At 41.4% G+C, this 17,994-nt stretch overlaps 1 protein-coding gene across 28 annotated transcripts in view; it reads left to right on the top strand.

The window, feature by feature from the left end:
* Window positions 1-17,994, top strand: part of PAX2 (paired box 2) — a 192,511-nt gene that overhangs the window by 50,731 nt on the left and 123,786 nt on the right. For all 28 annotated transcript variants that reach the window (XM_029609098.1, XM_029609100.1, XM_029609097.1 and 25 more), the window contains one exon: window positions 17,793-17,878. In XM_029609098.1, the coding sequence (XP_029464958.1) occupies window positions 17,793-17,878 (86 nt within the window). The remainder of the gene's footprint in view (window positions 1-17,792; window positions 17,879-17,994) is intronic.

Below are 17,994 nucleotides of genomic sequence, written 5' to 3' on the forward strand. Positions count from 1 at the left end.
GGCTGAAATGGAGTTGTCTGGTAACACTGCCATTCCTTTTCTGGTCTCTGGGTAGGCTAGTGGTATTTGCTTCCAGTCCTCGAGAGCAGAAAACAGGTTGAGCTTTCAGGATATCCCTAATGAATATGTATCAGATAGATTTGCATGTAGTTGAGGAAACGAGGATTGCAAATCTCTTCCATGCATATTCATTAGGGATAGCCTGAAAACGTGACTTGTTTGTGACCCTCAAGGACTGGACGTGAATATCCCTGGGCCAGACAGCTTTTTAGCAAAAGCATTCTTCTTTCCTGTTGTGTTTAAGACATCTGAGAAAATCCTCTTCCTAGGGTTGCCAGTTGGCTTCATTTTTTCATGACTGGACAAGCTGATCCAATTCTGGTTTTACCCTCCTGCATGCATGGACTTTTGGTTCTGATTTCCCTAAGAAAAGCAAGATTACAAGGCCATGCAGGCAGTGAAGTAAAACTAGGATTGGATCAGCTTGTCCAGAAAAAATGAAGCCAACTGGCAACCCTAGGAAGAGGGTTTGCTCAGATGCCTTTTACACTTCGGGAAAGAAGAATGCGCTGGTTTGCAACTCTACAGGCACATTCTAAAAGATGCACCAACCTGCTGACAAGAATGAAATACCCCTCTGTGCTCTCACATGGAAACCAACATATATGTGATGCACCTCTTCCAAGAAATGAAGCAAAACGCAGTTATTCCCTCTTCCCTTCAAAGAATTTCATACTTGTTTGTCATATTTTTTGTTCCAAAAATGTTCTTTTTTTCAGGTAGACTTTGGCTTTCTTGTCGTGCAGCAGTAGGTTTGAAACCCATGCAGTGTGGCCAGTGTTTTGCATCATTCCCTGAGTGAACTGCATGAAAGCCTACATAAGGGACACAAATTGGTTTCACAATTTATTTGAAAACATAGGAATTCAGGCCCAATCCAATTTTTTCAACTAAATTGTAAAAACAAGAGTCCCTGGTTTAAATCAGACCCCAGAGACTGGGAGTCCTTAGAATTAGCTTAGGGCGGGAGTTTTCATGGGGTTTGCTAGTTCTACTGGGCCAGTAGTACTGGCACATTTTCCTCTCCATGCTTGATTTGCCCTGTCATCCCTAAAAGAAACATGCATCCTGCCTGTGAGAACTGGCACCATTTTTTTTTTTTACAGAAAGAAAGCATTGGCTTTGGGGATATTGAAAGGTGCCCCAGTTTAGTAAATCCTCTTAAAACTGATAAATTATGGTATCTTAGTAATGGGGACTTTTAAAATTGTTGTTTCTGATTCTCCTGTCTTAATTAGACAGAGAAAACAATATTTATTTATTTATTTATTTGTACAGCTTTTTTATACCATTGTTGAGAGACAATGTCTTTATCTCTACAGTTTTCAACATATTAAAAAACAATAAATTACTAAAATCTCATAGTATAGAATAAAAATTACTTAAATTGACTAATACAAATAAAAACTTAGAAGTAAATAACATTTTCATTAAAAAATTATAAAGAGAAAAGAAAGAAAGTATAAAATAAAATAAAATAAAAATAAAATATAAGGACTTTAGGAAAACTGCTGAAAAAATACCAGTCCCATTATCTTTAGGTCCCATTCATACCAAATTATATAAACATATGCACATATTTTTACATATATATATATATATATATATATAGTAATACCTCATAGTACTGTAACTAGGAATGTGCATTCATTTGAAATAAATCTGTAAAACGAGAAAAATGAGCTTGTTTTCAGTTTGTTTCAAACAAACCATATTTGAGCAAGAAAACATGAAAATTTTCATTGTAATTCGTTTTCATCAAATAGTGTGCATTATTTGCAAATAGCTCACCCTGTTTGCAAAACGTGTGCATTGTTTGCAAACAGTATGCAGTATTTGATGAAAAAAAATTACAATGAGAAAATGGAAGATTAAAACTCCCATGAAAATGGCAACAGAATCCCCCCAAAAATAAAAGAACGTACGAAAGAGAAAATTACTTTTTGTCTCTGCATGTCCCTAACTGTAACCATATTTTATTAGTAACTTTATTGCTTAAAATCTGATAAATGCATTCTGATTAAACAGAGTATTCAGATTTTATATTTGTGCTCAGGCCTTAAATATTATTCATGACACTAACATACACATATAATGTCATACTTTAACAGTTTGATAACATATTAATCCAGATGGGGGAGATATTCAAAGCTGGCTGTGTAAGTAACTTAGCTGGTTAGAAATTATCTGGATAAGTTATGATGTATATTCAGCAGCACGGCAAAGCCGCTGAATATGCAAGTTTGTATACTCATTTAGGCCTGGATTCACTAATGTCACAAGGCAAAGGAAATCCCGGAGGTAACAGTGGGCAGCGGGGTGAAGTGGGGGGCGGTCCTGCACTAGCCGGCAGCGATCGCACCTCTGCAGTGCGATCACTGCCGGCGTTGTGCCGAACACCATAAAAGGTGTAGATATTGGCGCGAAATAGGCAGCGATACGGAACCTTACCGTTTCGCTGTCTGCACCATCTTTGCAGAGTTGGTCCCGGTGACATCCCGACTCCTCCTCTTCCGGGGACAACTCCGCCCCGATGTAACTAGCGCATGCGTGCGATAGCTGTAGAAAATAACCCCCTTAGCTGGATAAGTCTACCCAATTAAGTTTAGACCTGCTTTATGGGGCGTCTAAATTTACACAAATACTTATGTGGCTAACTCCGAATATCAGTAGTTGGTCATATAAGTTGTTAAGTTAACTCATTCTGCCCAGTACATGCCTACTTTTTTTGCATGAAACTTATAGCCGTAGAAGGGACTTATACAGCTTAGCAGTGGCCGCTGAACATAGGTGCCTATTCTGTGCTTGGTACTTAGCCATATACGTCTTTCTAATCCAGCTAAATAGTGTTTAATGTGCTTCGAATATCAGGCCCTAGATGCACTCAACATATACTCATACTCATAACTTATAGTAGAACATATTTTAGTATGAAAGGTCATTCATATTTATAAATAAACATGGAATACTAAGGCATACAGTCAAAGTTGATTAGTCTATAGTAAATCTGCCCAGAAAGATGGATACATTAAAACTGGACAGGTGCATAGTCTGTTAACATGTACATCACATTGTCTGGTGTAGCAAATCCAGATAGAAAATCTGTTTACATGTGTGTGGACTGAATGACAGGCATAGCTCTATTTAAAGGGAGAATACTATAAATGTTTCTTGTACTCTAACGGCCTGATTTTAAATCTGGCCACACACATAAAAACGGGGGGTTACGCATGGGCCCTGGGCGTGCCGCACACATTTTCGGAAGGGCCTGGCCATGTACGTAAATCCCGTTACGTGCCGAAGTGCTGGGTCTCTCCAAAGGGGCGGGAGAGGGAGTGTATGTGGTCTGGGTGTGGAGGGGAGGGGGGGAGGGCGGGCCAGGACAGCACCATTAGCCACTGTCCTGGGGAAGTGCCCGCCGGCTGGCACGTGGCACGTGGAGCATTAAGGTGAAAAATAAAAAAAATTCTAATAGTTAGGTGGGGGTAGGGATCGGGGAGGAGAGGAGAGGAGAGGGGGAAAGGTAGGAAGGTTAGATAGGGGTATAATTGGAGCAGACTGGGAGGGAATTGGATTTTAAAATAGCCATCAGCTATTATAACATACGCGAGCTGGTGCACGTATGTCATGAAATTGGCATGTCCATGTGTGCGTGCTGGGAACCGTGCACACATGGACGTGCGCACGCAGTTCTTAAAACTGACCCTTTACAGTTCAACTTTCAAACATATCCGTGATGCAGCATTTACCCGCATAAGTGAATGTGCTGAGATTACTACTATAGTTTATAAATTGTGCTGCACAGTTTATAAAATACTGCAAGGTTCTGCTCCAAAACATATGCATATATTTCAGTACTTGTGAATGTTTCTAAAGCAAGAAAATGCATTCTTTCTCCACCTATTTTAAAACTATACAGCGTATACTTTAAGAGCATAAAATCTTATGACATCTACGCTTAATAACTCCAATTTATACACCAAGGCAAGCATTTTAGAAAGTATGTGTGCGTACTTAAAAATCACCAGATCGCTGATCCCTCTGCCAGTTCACCCAGTCCATCCCCATTTCACCTGGACCCTTTAGCACTTCACTATGAGCCGAGGTCACCCGGTTCTCCCACCCAAAAACCGCAGACAATAGACAGACCCGATTTCACCTCCACAAGTCAATTAGCAGGTGTAAAAGTGCAGTAATGTACGCGTAGATCTCGCTTACAAACCATCAACTACTGCGCCCCGGACCATCCCCAGCCCGCCCCTTGTTTTTTTCCTTTTGTTAATTTGGAAACATGTGCCTACTTCTGACGTTTCTAAAATAACATGCCTGTGAGTACCTGCTACCTAGGTGCATGTCTGCTGGTTTTGGGTGCCAAACCCCTTTGAAGATGTTTTCCTTAATAACCAGAGTCCTGAATGTTTCCTGGTTCTGCTGTTTCCTTTCGCAGTCTTATTACTATGACTGCCTTTTTCTTGCTGATCTCCTTAGGTTGTTTTTTTTTTTTGCTGTATTTGTCCTTCTACTTTGTTTTTTTTTGGAATGCAAAGCATCTAGATTTTTAGCAAAGTCTCCTTTGCATCACTGCATGCCCTCCTTGGCTCTTCCTCTCTAGTCATGCTTGATAGCTGTCAGTGTGATGCCCGCCTGGGCCTCTACGTTAGGAGCAGCACCACAGTGCCCTGACTTGTCTTAGTTTCAGGAAGAGGACCCTGGTTAAATGGAAAGGAGGTTTCGAACACTTTAAATTAAACACTGAAGCAGAAATCAGAACAAGAAAGAATTTGTTTCATTGCCCAGGTGAAGCATGATGTGTTTCCTAGCACCTGCTGCTGACTTAAACCCTTCCAATATGGCAATACGTAGCTGAGGGAAAGACTTCATTCAGACTTCCTATGTTTCATAAACTCATTTTCCTATCATCTGGGTCTTTTTGTAGGCAGTGGGTTGATCCCTTTGCTTTGCATTTGGCATGTGAAAGTGGGGAGAAGGACTCAGATCCACTAGGAAGACTGTCTATTGTTATCCCCACCGCACTCATCTTACACCCAAAGTATGGGACAATAATAAGATACCAGGATCCAATTTATATTATGTGAAAGCAGACAAGAAGACAGTTTTCAAACATGGGAGATGCAACATTCTAACACAGGTTTGTTACCATAATCTCCCTCTGGGGGGCAATTTTCAAACCATGCATTTTGGGGCAAAATGTGCAAGTATTTTTTACCTGCTGACTTTGCTCCAATTTTCAAAGAGAAGACACGCAGGTACTTTAGCTTTGAAACTTGCGATAGGTACAAAGTATCCATGGACATAAGCACCAGCCTTTCCTGCGGGTACTTTTTTTTTTTTTTTTAAGGAAAATAACATAGGTAGAGTTGAAAATGCAATCTATGTATGTTTATTTTCCTCCCTCGACAAAAACATGCTCCCTCCTCTAAATGTGATTAAAACTGCATGCATTGCCAGGTAATGCTTTTACCTTTAGCTGCATTCAGAGAAGGCAATTTTCAGATGGTCAGTTTACGTGTGTAACTGGCTTTGCAAATGGTCCTCTCTATATTTGCTCAGTGTCATTACCTATAACCCTCTTCCAACTGGATCATCATCACGTTGCACACTAAATTACAGTATGCTTGTTCCAGTTCATGGGGGACCGTGCATTATCCCATCCAGTCACATTCACTTCCTTCTCTGGAGAGTGATGAGTTCCGTTTCTGTATGTTTGGCTGAGACTGATGTTCCAGTGAAGTAAACGAGCTCAGCATGAACACAGAGAAAACGGGCCGACTTCTTGACTTGGTGGCAGGGCTGCGCGCTGCCCTACAAGAAGAAACCGGGCTTTGATTCCTGTGTGAGATTTCTCTTCCTCGAGCCGCCCAGAGCTGGGGGTGCTGCAGAGTCAATGTTTGCACCTCCTCAGGTATATCACAGTTTTTGGGTGCGTGTATACGGAGTGGCCCCTAACCAAAGCCCTCCTCTGGGTTAAATGGGAGGATGTGGATTATAAAAACTGTGAAGTGAAAACCCATGGTGCCAGGTCCATTTGAACTGGAAGCCCAAAGGGGGCAAAAGAAACTGCCAGGTCCAAACCTACAAAGAAGAAGAGAAGTAGAAAATGTGTTCCTTGATACAGATATTTCATTGAAACTCATGTGAGTCGGGACCCTGACCTAACTGGATATTGTTAATGAAAGTAATAGCTTTTTCTTTGTGATTATAAATGTGCTCAGAAAAGAGGGATCCAGCTTTGTGCTTGTAGTTGTAAGGACAGGAGACCTTTACTTCGGAACATTTTTAGGACTTATGAATCATGGCTGTCTATTCATTACATAATTCTACCCAAGAATGATGATAACCCTGGTTTTTCGTCAATCTTGTCTTGGGCTGGAGCAATTGTCTGTTTTGTGTGCTGGGGTAGGGCAGAGGAGCAGCAGCCAAAGGATTGTCCATGTACGCTCATTCTGCTCCCATGCTGCTGGTGCCAGGGAGGAGGATGAGGAGCTGAGCCGCTGTCACTACTGCAGGGGTGTGGGGGAAGGAGAGTGGTGGCTACTGCTGCCACCAAAACGTGTGTGTGTGTGTGTGTGTGTGTGTGTAATGGGGGGGAGTAGTGTGAGAAGAGATCATAAGAGAGGAGGAAGGGAGAAAGGAGGAGGAAGAGTGGATTCTATACATTTAGCTGTAGAATGCTCCATTGGACTTAGCTGTTCCTCCTTCTCTTCTCCTTGGCCAGACTGAGATGCAGAAAGCATTGGTACAACATACTGGCTGGCTATACCTGCCCAAGCCCACAATAGGTAAACAGTGTGCGCACAATCAGTCATCTGGGCCACAATTAATATTTCCTGAAATTAGACAAAAAAAAAGGGATCCAGAAATACATGACAAGTCTTTTCTATTCAAAGATTTTTTTTTTACCCATAATCCTCTTTGCATTGGACAATACTGTAGCTCCACACTTTTGTTCACAAAGGCTTATGGGTAAAAAAAAAAAATTGGAAAGGACAAATGTTCAACCCATGTGGGAAATCCACATAGGCCTGGATTTTCTAATGTCACAGACCTTAGAAAATCTGGTGGGGGGGGGGGGGGGGGGGCAGGTGGCGAAGCAGGGGGGCGGGCCTGCAAAAGCTGGCAGCGATCACACCTCCACAGTGCGATCACTGCTGGCTTTCGCACCCAATAGCTGCTGGCTTTCGCACCCAATAGCGCCATCGTAAAAGGTGGTGCTATTGGGTGCAAAACTGGCAGCGAAAAGGTTCCTTACCTTTTCGCCGTCAGCGGTGTCTTCACGGCGTCCACCCCGGTGCTGCCCCGACTCCTCCCCTTCCGGTGCAGACGCCGCCCAGAACCCGCCGCCATTTAGTTATCGCATGCGTGCGATCCGCATAGAAAATGACCTCCATAGTTTGTAGCTTTAGAAACTCAGAGGTATTCCGGGATATCTTATTGTTCAGGTACTGAATTCATGGAACCTAGAGAAGAAGAATAGTAGGTTTGCAAAAAAAATCTGTTATCCACATCCTCTGCCTAATTCTCCTATGAAACAGTTTCTGAACATTAGGGCATCCTCATTCTGCCACAAGTTATATCTTCCGAAAAATTAGGGAAATAAGAGTTTCATTAAAGCATGACTGTTCTTTCCCCTGCAGTGTTATATTAACTGTTACTCCTCTTGAATTTGACCATTATTGCTGAGAAATGCTTTAACACATTTTCTTTTCTGAAATGGGGATTATCCCAGGGCACTCACCTAGCACACCACTAGTAGCAACCTCCTCCTCAGAGAAAACCCCATTTACCACTACCCTTTGTCACCTCCCAACTCAGATAGTTTCTATTCTAACCAAAAGGGTTTTTTTTTTTGCAAAATATGTTTTTTATTGAAGCGGTATAAAAAAGAAAAACTTACAAATATCCATTTAACACACCTTTGTAACATTTTAAACAAACATAACGCACTAAAAGACATCAGTGCATGACAACAGACGTTTCACCTTGAAATAGTCTAATATGCCACTAATTATTTCCCATATCAAAAATACTTGCCCCCCTCTCATTTCAAAGTAAATCTCTCATTAAGAAACATTTTTCACACTTGCTAACATTCACACCGCCGAATATATTTAAACTTAGTTATTTATAACTTATTATACTAATCATGTGCTTTCGCTCTCTACTCTCCCATCCTGTAAACCCCTTGTTCTTTGTAACTTTATTTTCATAGTTAATTGGTTACCCCTTGTTTCAATGTAAACCGGTACGATAAGACACCAGTCTTGAGTATCGGTATATCAAAAGTATTTAAATAAATAAATAAATAAATATATGCACTTTCTCCCAACCTGTCATTCACTATCCCTCCCCTACTCCTCTCCCATTCTCACAAGACTCTCAAAAAATAACTGGTTCCAAGCGCTTTGCATGGAGTCAGACTGAAAGCAGGAAACAAGAAATGTCTCATCAGATACAGTCTGACTAATAGATGACATGAACAACGAAGGGGTTTACTTCATACATATAAAAGCGCCGTTTCCTGGTTTTTACCTTCTCTTTTGAACACATAAGTCCGCAGACTGATAGAGTACAGTTCAAAAAGCAGGATCAGACTTTGCTGTTCGGTGCCTGATAAGGAACTGGGGAATGCTCCGTATTAAATTCAGGTTGGAGGTACAAACTGTAGGTTTTTCCATTATTTATTCATTTATTTATTTATTTAAAAGTTTTTATATACCGCACGAAAGGATAATATTTTATCCGTCTAGGCGGTACACATAATAATAAAAACATACAAAATTTCATAACAATATGACAAATTAAAATACGGTGAGAATACATTCAAACTAAAACATTATCAGACATATTAATGTTAGGGAGGTCATTGAGTTATATTATAAGCGCAGGTGAATAAATATGTTTTCAGTACTTTCTTAAATTCATTTCGGTTTGCTGTGAGTCGAATATATTCTGGCATTGAGTTCCATAATATAGGACCGGCAACTGAGAATGCTCGTTTTCTTGTTAATGCCAAACTTGCTGATTTTATTGATGGGATTTCCAGGGATGTCATAGGGATGTTTCTCGTTTTGTTTTTCATGGTGAGTAAGCTGTAGGTTTTCTTTCCCATGTAAGGAGATATTTTTCTCATCTTTTAAAAATGTTTCTGATGATGTTATACTCTTGTTCCATTAAGGTTACAATCTATTGAATTTTGCTGATTTTATTGAAATGTTGTTTGTTGTGATGTCAAGCCTATTGTATTTTAAATTGTGGCTGTTCACTATTTTGAATTTGCGATTGTAATATATTTGCTTGATGCCTTCGAAATCCTGATATCTTCCATAAATAAATAAGCTGGTACAGTGGTAAGATTACGGTTAAATTTGAACAGGTGGCCCACGTGCTCTTTGCCTCAATAGAAAGGCCTTGTGCTGAAGAATATGCATGATTTGCCTTCTCTAGATAAACAAAGGAATAATAAATTATTGCAATTTGAAAACACCATTCCAAAAAAAAAAAATGCAAAATTAATTTGCCCATAAAGGTGACAAGCAGCGTAGCAGGAAGCCTGATGATAAAATCAGATTATGCGTGCCCAGCTCCCAAATATTCATTGTGCTTATCCTGAAAACCAGAAAGGGTTGCGGGATGGAGGATCGTCACTTGGGAAGCACTGGTTTGGAAAAAGAATGTCATATATCAATAGACTATGTTGTAAATAGACAGATTGTTGTCATACTGGGACCAGGTAGAGTCATAAGGGGATGGCTGAAGCAGGAGGGGTTTCTCCTATTAGCTCAGCTGGTGGAGCTGCTCCTTTGCCCTGCAGGTGATGCTCCTGGTTTACTGTCAGAACGCTGCAGGTTGAGATCTCAGGGAGAGAAATTCTTTCCCCGCAGAAAACTTGTCCTGCCGCCGTGAGGGCATTACCCACAGTATGAAGAGCTGTGCGTTGAGCTGGGGTTTGGAAGGATGCACACGTTTCTGCATTTTCTAAAGTCTACACATTATTTTCTTCCCCTGCACACAACCTGCACACAAAACAGCAGTGGTAAATGCATGCGGGTAGATTGGGTGGGGACATTTCCAAAAGGAACATGCGTGTGCTTCCCCTTTAAAAACTGATGTGAAGTCCGCGGGTACCAAGTACCTGCAGACCTTACAAGAGAGGTGGGCAACTCCAGTCCTGGAGTGCCGCAAACAGGTCGGGTTTTCAGGACATCCACAGTGGATGTGCAGGCACTGACTCCATTGTCCGCAAATCTGTCTCCTGCACATTCAGTGTAGACTTTCTGAAAACGAGAGTCGAGGACTGGAGCTGCCTACCCCTGCTTCACATCGAAGCAGGCAGTTACAAAATCACCTTCCAAACTGGAAAATAAGCCATAGTACCACAGAGAACCTGGTGACTGTCTGTGGCTATAAGAGACCTAAAGAAGAGGGAAGAGGATCAAATGAAAGGTCAGAAGATCTACTGCAATTAGGGTTTCTCCATGGCTGCAGTCATCAGAGGCAGGCGGAGGCAGTCCTGCTTTTCTCTCCATTGCCTCTGTAGACTTGCAGTTCAAATTTCTCTAAGAAAGGTAGGACTATGGGTCCAAATGTCAATGAGGCAAAACCAGGACTGGCTCGCTCTATCTCTCATCTCCTGGAGCCATCCTGGTAATCCTTCATAAGAACATAAGAACATGCCATACTGGGTCAGACCAAGGGTCCAACAAGCCCAGCATCCTGTTTCCAACAGTGGCCAATCCAGGCCATAAGAACCTGCAAGTACCCAAAAACTAAGTCTATCCCATGTTACCAATGATAGTAATAGCAGTGGCTATTTTCTAAGTCAACTTAATTAATAGCAGGTAATGGACTTCTCCTCCAAGAACTTATCCAATCCGTTTTTAAACACAGCTATACTAACTGCACTAACCACATCCTCTGGCAACAAATTCCAGAGTTTAATTGTGCGTTGAGTGAAAAAGAACTTTCTCCGATTAGTTTTAAATGTGCCACATGCTAACTTCATGGAATGCCCCCTATTCCTTCTATTGTCCGAAAGAGTAAATAACCGATTCACATTTACCCGTTCTAGACCTCTCATGATTTAAACACCTCTATCATATCCCCCCTCAGCAGTCTCTTCTCCAAGCTGAAAAGTCCTAACCTCTTCAGTCTTTCCTCATAGGGAGCTGTTCCATCCCCTTTATCATTTTGGTTGCCCTTCTCTGTACCTTCTCCATCGCAATTATATCTTTTTTGAGATGCGGCGACCAGAATCGTACACAGTATTCATGGTGCGGTCTCACCATGGAGCGATACAGAGGCATTATGACATTTTCCGTTTTATTCACCATTCCCTTTCTAATAATTCCCAACATACTGTTTGCTTTTTTGACTGCTGCAGCACACTGAGCCGATGATTTCAATGTGTTATCCACTATGATGCCTAGATCTCTTTCTTGGGTGGTAGCTCCTAATATGGAACCTAACATTGTGTAACTATAGCATGGGTTATTTTTCCCTATATGCAAGACTCCCCCCTGGCAAACCTACAGCAGTCACCACATCTCCCTGATCCTGCAGTTATAATTGGGGAATGAAAAGAAATAACAATTATTTAAAAATAAAACCAGTGCTGTTTCCCCTATCTCATTGGGAAGGTCTCCTGACATGTGTTGAAAGATTATCCAGCTCAAGGTGGCTGCTGTATGTATTGCATCTTTATGAATAATTAAATGGAAAATCATAGATAATAGGAGCCATATAAACCTGAATAAGTATGATTATTCTTCGCTAATCTTTGAGTTTTAGGTGAATCTTCTAAGTGGAATTAGTTCAATCATCCAGTACAGCTGGATTTCCCAAATTCAGTTCTCAGGTCTATTGTTCAGGATAACTAAACTAATGGTCATTTACTTGACTTAGATCAAGTGTATGCAAATATCATTCACAAATATTTACTGTGTGCAGCCCGAAAACCAGAAATTGTTGAGTCCCAAGATTGAAGTGTGTGGAAACTCGATGTACAGTAACTGCCATCACAGTACAGTAACTCTCCCAGATTCACCAGCGCATTAGATCCAAAGGAGAAACTCTTCCCCACAAATTTTACTAGGACTCGCTGTACAAGTAAAACAGTGATTGTTAAAAAAAATAAATCCCTTAAGTGTATTATTTATTGTAAAATAAAATGATTACCAATTGTAGAATAAATTGGTTTCTGACATCCCTAGGCAGATTCCACAGAAGACAAACATGCAAGGCTAATTTCACACTAACTAGGTGTTCCTTACACCACGGCGATGTAACGTATTGACCTATTTGTAAACTTGCCGAACTCCCTGGCTGTAATGAGATTTTGGAACGCTGCGCTCTGATCAATGAGTTGAGTCTTATCGGCCCACAGCATTGCTACAGCTGCTCCCCGTGACTTGCTCTGCCCTCCGGCTGCCCCAGCCCCCTAGGTGTACAATTCCTTCAGACGCTTAACCCCTTTTACAGTGACATCGGTGCGAAAAGAATCTAGTAGTGACAGGGGACTTGTGCTCAGCACCTTGGCACTATTGCTTTCCTGTCACAAATAATTTATAGCTTTCTATTTACATCTCTTTGCCTGCACCCTGTTCCCAACTTCTGGTTTCCCTAGGCTGCTGGAATCAATACACTCACACAGCCAGCGCAGTGCTCCCGGGGATCTTTAGAGACAGGGGAAAGGAGCAAGAAGGAGCCTGGCCCTGGGATAAAACAACACATTCTGGACATGAACAGCAGACTAACACTGATAAATCCTTGTCCCCCCTCTCTCTCTCTCTCTCTCTCCCTTCCCTTTCTCAAACTCTTCAGGAGCCAGGATATTCAGAATACAAAGGATTTCATTTATTTAGAGGAAAAAAAAAAAAGTTCCTCCCATAGGAAAACAATGGAGGAAAACTTTTCTATATCAGGCTCACAGGCTGTAGGTGAAGATCCTAAGAATCATTTGATTAACTCGGTGACTGTTTTTTTTTAGACATGGCTGAATTGTATATACACAAAGGGGGTCCATATCCAAAGGAGGTGATGGGGTGGGAAATGATTCAGAACTGGGATGGCCCAGTCTTGAGTGGAGTATATCTTTTGGGAGCGCGACCGGATTGGAGAGATTACATTCCTTATGCTAACTGGCTCATTCACTTTAGGGCAATTAGCAAAGGGAATTTTGCAAATTCCCAGTGCTTAAATGCTACACTTTTTCAGGGAGCATGCATGCCAATTTTGTGCACTGACTAAAGAGTACAAAATTTAGTTGGTGCACATTAAATCTTAGTGCATCGCTCTTTAAGTGCCGTTTTAGGCTGCCTATTAAAAATATTATCAAGTGCGTATTAAAAGATTTTTAGCTCGAGTGTTAGTACATAAGCCCCTTTATGTCTGAGTTGTACCTCACATGACCACCATATAGTATGTGAATAGTAAACTGTTTTTTTATCTAATAAAACAAGATACAGCTTCTGCTACTGAAATGTTTCATTGTTTTGGGATAGCTAATTAATGACCACCTTGGTAAACACCAAGGAATTCGGTAATCAAATGCCCTGCCTTTTTGAGTATCCAAAATTTTTAGTTCATGCTACTTCCACCTTTCCTAGTAACCAAAAGCAAAAAAAAAGGGGCGTGCAGGCCCCTTCGTATTCATAACAATCCAAAGGTACTGCCATAAATTTTGTACATGTTCCTTTGTCACAATTTCAGCATGTTCAATTACACTAAAACCTGCTTCTAATGTCATTCAGCTGAGTATGTTATAGGTGACCTTAAATCCATCAGTGTTTCTGGATGATGGAAAATATTGACACTATAATCTGTCAGAATTGCCATTAGTTATGTGGGTCTCAGCCAGGGCTAAAAAACATGACATATCCATTGTGACTCTAAAGTTGAGAGGTATTATAAGATGGCGCCATTGCATATGATGATTTTTATACCTATGGAGAATTTACAAGCTAGGGATGTTATAGTAAAGGGTTGCTGTACGGAAAGAGTGATATCCAGAGCTATGTCAAGGTTTGACTTTATCTAGTGACTCTCTTTCTGTGCTGACTTTGTAGACCAGGGATGTGATAGCAAGGTTTTACTTCAATGGTGATGGTGTGAGCTAGATGTATTGTAATGAGGTGCTACTATATATAGTATAACTTTATATCTAAAGTGACTTTGGACCTGATTCATCCAGGACTTTTCTCATAGACACAGAATGGGAGAAAAATCTTAGTGAATCAGGCCCAATTATCATATACAGATGCTACATTAGAGGTAGGCAACTCCAGTCCTTGAGTGCCACAAACAGGTCAGGTTTTCAGAACATGTCTGCCTCTATTGCATGCATGAGATATATCTGCATGCAATAGAGGCAGTGCATGCTAAAATATCCTATGCATATTTATTATGGATATCCTGAAAATAAGACTTGTTTGCACCACTCAAAGATCTGATGTGCCTACCCCCTGCTCTATATAATGACTTTTCACCCAAGATAATCTTGTAATCCAGGACTGTAATAGTGAGGTTTCACTGTATCTGGCATCTACAAGTCTACAGAGTGCGTTTTTAAAGAACTATTTTGCATTTTAGACTCACAGAAACATAGAAACATGGCAAAGTCCCTATGGCCTTAGCCTATCCAGTTTGTCATTCCGTCCAATCAATCCAACATTACAACTCCCATCATTTCCTTAGAGATTCCTTGTATTTATCCCATGCTTTCTTGAATTTAGATACTGTTTTTGTCTCTACCACCTCTGGGAGGCTGTTCCATGCATCCACTACCTTCTCTGTAAATAAATATTTCCTAAGATTACTCCTGAATACCTCCTTTCAACCTCATTCAAGACACCTCATTCTAGAGTATCCTTTCCATCAAAGAAGGCTCAGCTCTTGTGCATGGAAACCTTTGAGTTATTTGAATGTCTCTATCGTGCCTTTCCTCTAGAGCAGTGGTCCCCAACCCTGTCCTGGGGGCCCACCAGCCAGTCGGGTTTTCAGGATATCCACAATGAATATGCACAGCCTCCATAACATGCAAATGTTCTCTCATGCATATTCATTGTGGATATCCTGAAAACCCGACTGGCTGGTGGGCCCCCAGGACAGGGTTGGGGACCACTGCTCTAGAGTATACATGCTTAGATCATTAAGACTATCCCCATATGCTTTAGAACAAAGACCACTGACCATTTTAGTAGCCACCCTCTGGATTATCTCCATCCTGTTTATATCCTTTTGAAGGTGCAATCCCCAGAATTGTACTCAGTATTCCAAGTGAGGTCTCACCAGAGACCTATACAGGGGACAATATCACCTCCCTTTTTCTGTTGAATATTTCTGTCACTATGCAGCCAAGTATATTTCTGGCTTTTACTATTGCTTTATTCTCCTGTTTGGCTACCTTAAGGTCATCAGGTACAACTATTCCCAGATCTCACTCTTAGAAGAATTTCACCTCTAATACTGTACCTTTCCCTTGGGTTTTTGCACCCTAAATGCATTACTTTGCATTTTTTAGCATTACATTTTAGCTGCCGGACCTTAGACCATTCCTTGTGCTTTCCTAGATCCCTCCTTATGTTTTCCAATCCTTTCTGGTGTTACGTTCAGCAGTCTGGGGGCTAACCCCGCAAACCACTGCTCTCACCTGCAGTCCCAGGCTGGCCACACCATTCATGATGCAGCAAAACACCATCAATGCATCTCCCAGCAGTACGTTACAGCAGGATGCCACCGACATCAACACGCCTCTCCCTAGGCACATGTGTATGTGACAACCCTGCTTTTCAAGAGACCACAGTGGGAAAGCCCCGTGGCCCCTAGAGATGATGTCATCAGTGCTGCCCTTTAAAGGGGCAGCTCCCCAGAAGCAACACACCTCAGCAACAGGTCCAGCTACTGTGAGTAGTACGTGTTGCCCTTCAGCTTGCTCCTGCCTTCATCTCAGTCTGTTCCAGTCTTCATCCCAGCCTGTTCCAATCTTCATCTTAGGCTTTTCCAGTCCTCACCTACCTTGCCTGCCTGTTTCATCCCTATTCATCCCTCCTCCTATTCCTCAGATGGATACTGTGTTCGATTTCCGCCTGGATTCTGGATACGCCTGACTGCTGCCTACCCTTGACATTCACCTGTACGCTGCTGGCCTGTGATCTTAGCCTCACCTTGGACCACTACTTCAGTCATCAGCAGAGATCCTAGCCTATGTTCTGCTGGTTCCAGCACCAAGAGACTCAACCCGAGGGGAAGGTAGTCTTGTAAAGGTGAAGCTCCTGACTGGTCTCTGCTGCGCTTGGGTCTGCCTGCTGATGGTGAGAACCTGCGGGGCTCCTTCCTGCAGATAGAGTCAATCTTGCCTCAGTCCGAGGGTCCACGAACACAATACTTGGCTGTCCAGCCTATTGTATATTTTGATACCATCAGCAAAAAGACAAAACCTTTCCGACAATCCTTATTTATTTATTTAACCAATTTCTGTTCTGCCGATCTGAAAATCTTGATGGATTACAATTTCACGTACATAGTCTGTCCGTTATGTCACTCACAAAAATGTTGAAAAGAACCAGTCCAAGGACCAATCCTTGAGGCAAATCACTCTTAACAACCTCCTCCTCAGAAAACTCCATTTACCAATACCCTTTGTTGCCTCCTACTCAGTTTCTAACTCAGTCAGTCACTCTAGGATCTATACCAAGGGTACACAATTTATTTCCATGTCTTTTAAATGTATTTCTGACTTCTACCAATAAATAGCTGTAAATCCACTTTTACTTTACAAATAAGGAACAAACTGTTGATGAGGTCATAGAATGCTTAATGGTATAATATTTGCATTATGGAAGAGTGAATAATTACCATTGCAAAATTGCCAAATTCCAGCCTTCATCGGGTTCCTTATGTTCAAGCAGTGTACAAGATGTATCCAATGCATTAAACAGATTTGAAGTATGCACAAGACTTCTTATTTATAGTATATGATAGGTTCAGATTGCTTTATAAAGACTAGGACATTTTTGGACAAGCCTAGTTTTGACTTAATCCGAAAGTATTCTTGAGTAGAGATGCACATGGTCAAAATATTCACTTTGGTTCATTGCATTTGTTTTTGGCCCATTTTTTGGCTGAATTTGAAGGTGCTTTTAAAATTTGTGTTTATTTTTATTGGTTCCAGAAAATAGTGCACACTATTTGCAAATAGTGCGTGCTATTTTTTGAAATGAAGACATTTTGGGGGGGGGGGGGGGTTTTAGAGCCATTATTGGCTTGTTTCAGATTTAACAAAATAAACTGAAAATTGTCTGATTTGGTTGGGGAAACATTTGTTTATAACAAAAGCACATCCCTATTCCAGGGTTCGCATTCTACAATCTATCTTTTCCTATTGAGAAAATAAGCCATCATACTCCAAAATTCTTTCCAATGGAAGGATTGGTGAAAATGTTTTCCAGCGTTTGTAGAAACACTTGATGGAGAGGAGGCTCCCACTTGCTAAATTTATGGCCATTTTCACCCTTTCTCACCGGTAAAAAGTTCCTTTTTTTCCAGTTCATTCCAGGGTCAGATTAAGACATCTCCATCTTTTCCTTCTCGGGCATTCCAATGTTGGCATGCACACTTCTGGTCACCCTTCATATAGGGCAGCATTTTGTGAGTACAGGTTAGGGATGTTTAGTGAAATGCTGGTTCTGTAATACATTTGGCTTTCTTTTCTGCAGGATCATCAGGACCAAAGTTCAGCAGCCCTTTCACCCAACTCCAGACGGGACTGGAACCCCAGTGAGTGCACCAGGGCATACGATAGGTAAGAGAAGCACTGGCTGGCAGCTGTGGAGGGGCTGGGAGAGGCTTGTGCATGTGTGAAATATGTATCCTTTGCAGGTGAATCCAGTTATTTACATATAAGATTTTGCTTTCAAA

This window comes from Rhinatrema bivittatum, chromosome 7 (genome assembly GCF_901001135.1).
Source record: "Rhinatrema bivittatum chromosome 7, aRhiBiv1.1, whole genome shotgun sequence".
Classification (NCBI taxonomy): Eukaryota; Metazoa; Chordata; class Amphibia; order Gymnophiona; family Rhinatrematidae; genus Rhinatrema; species Rhinatrema bivittatum.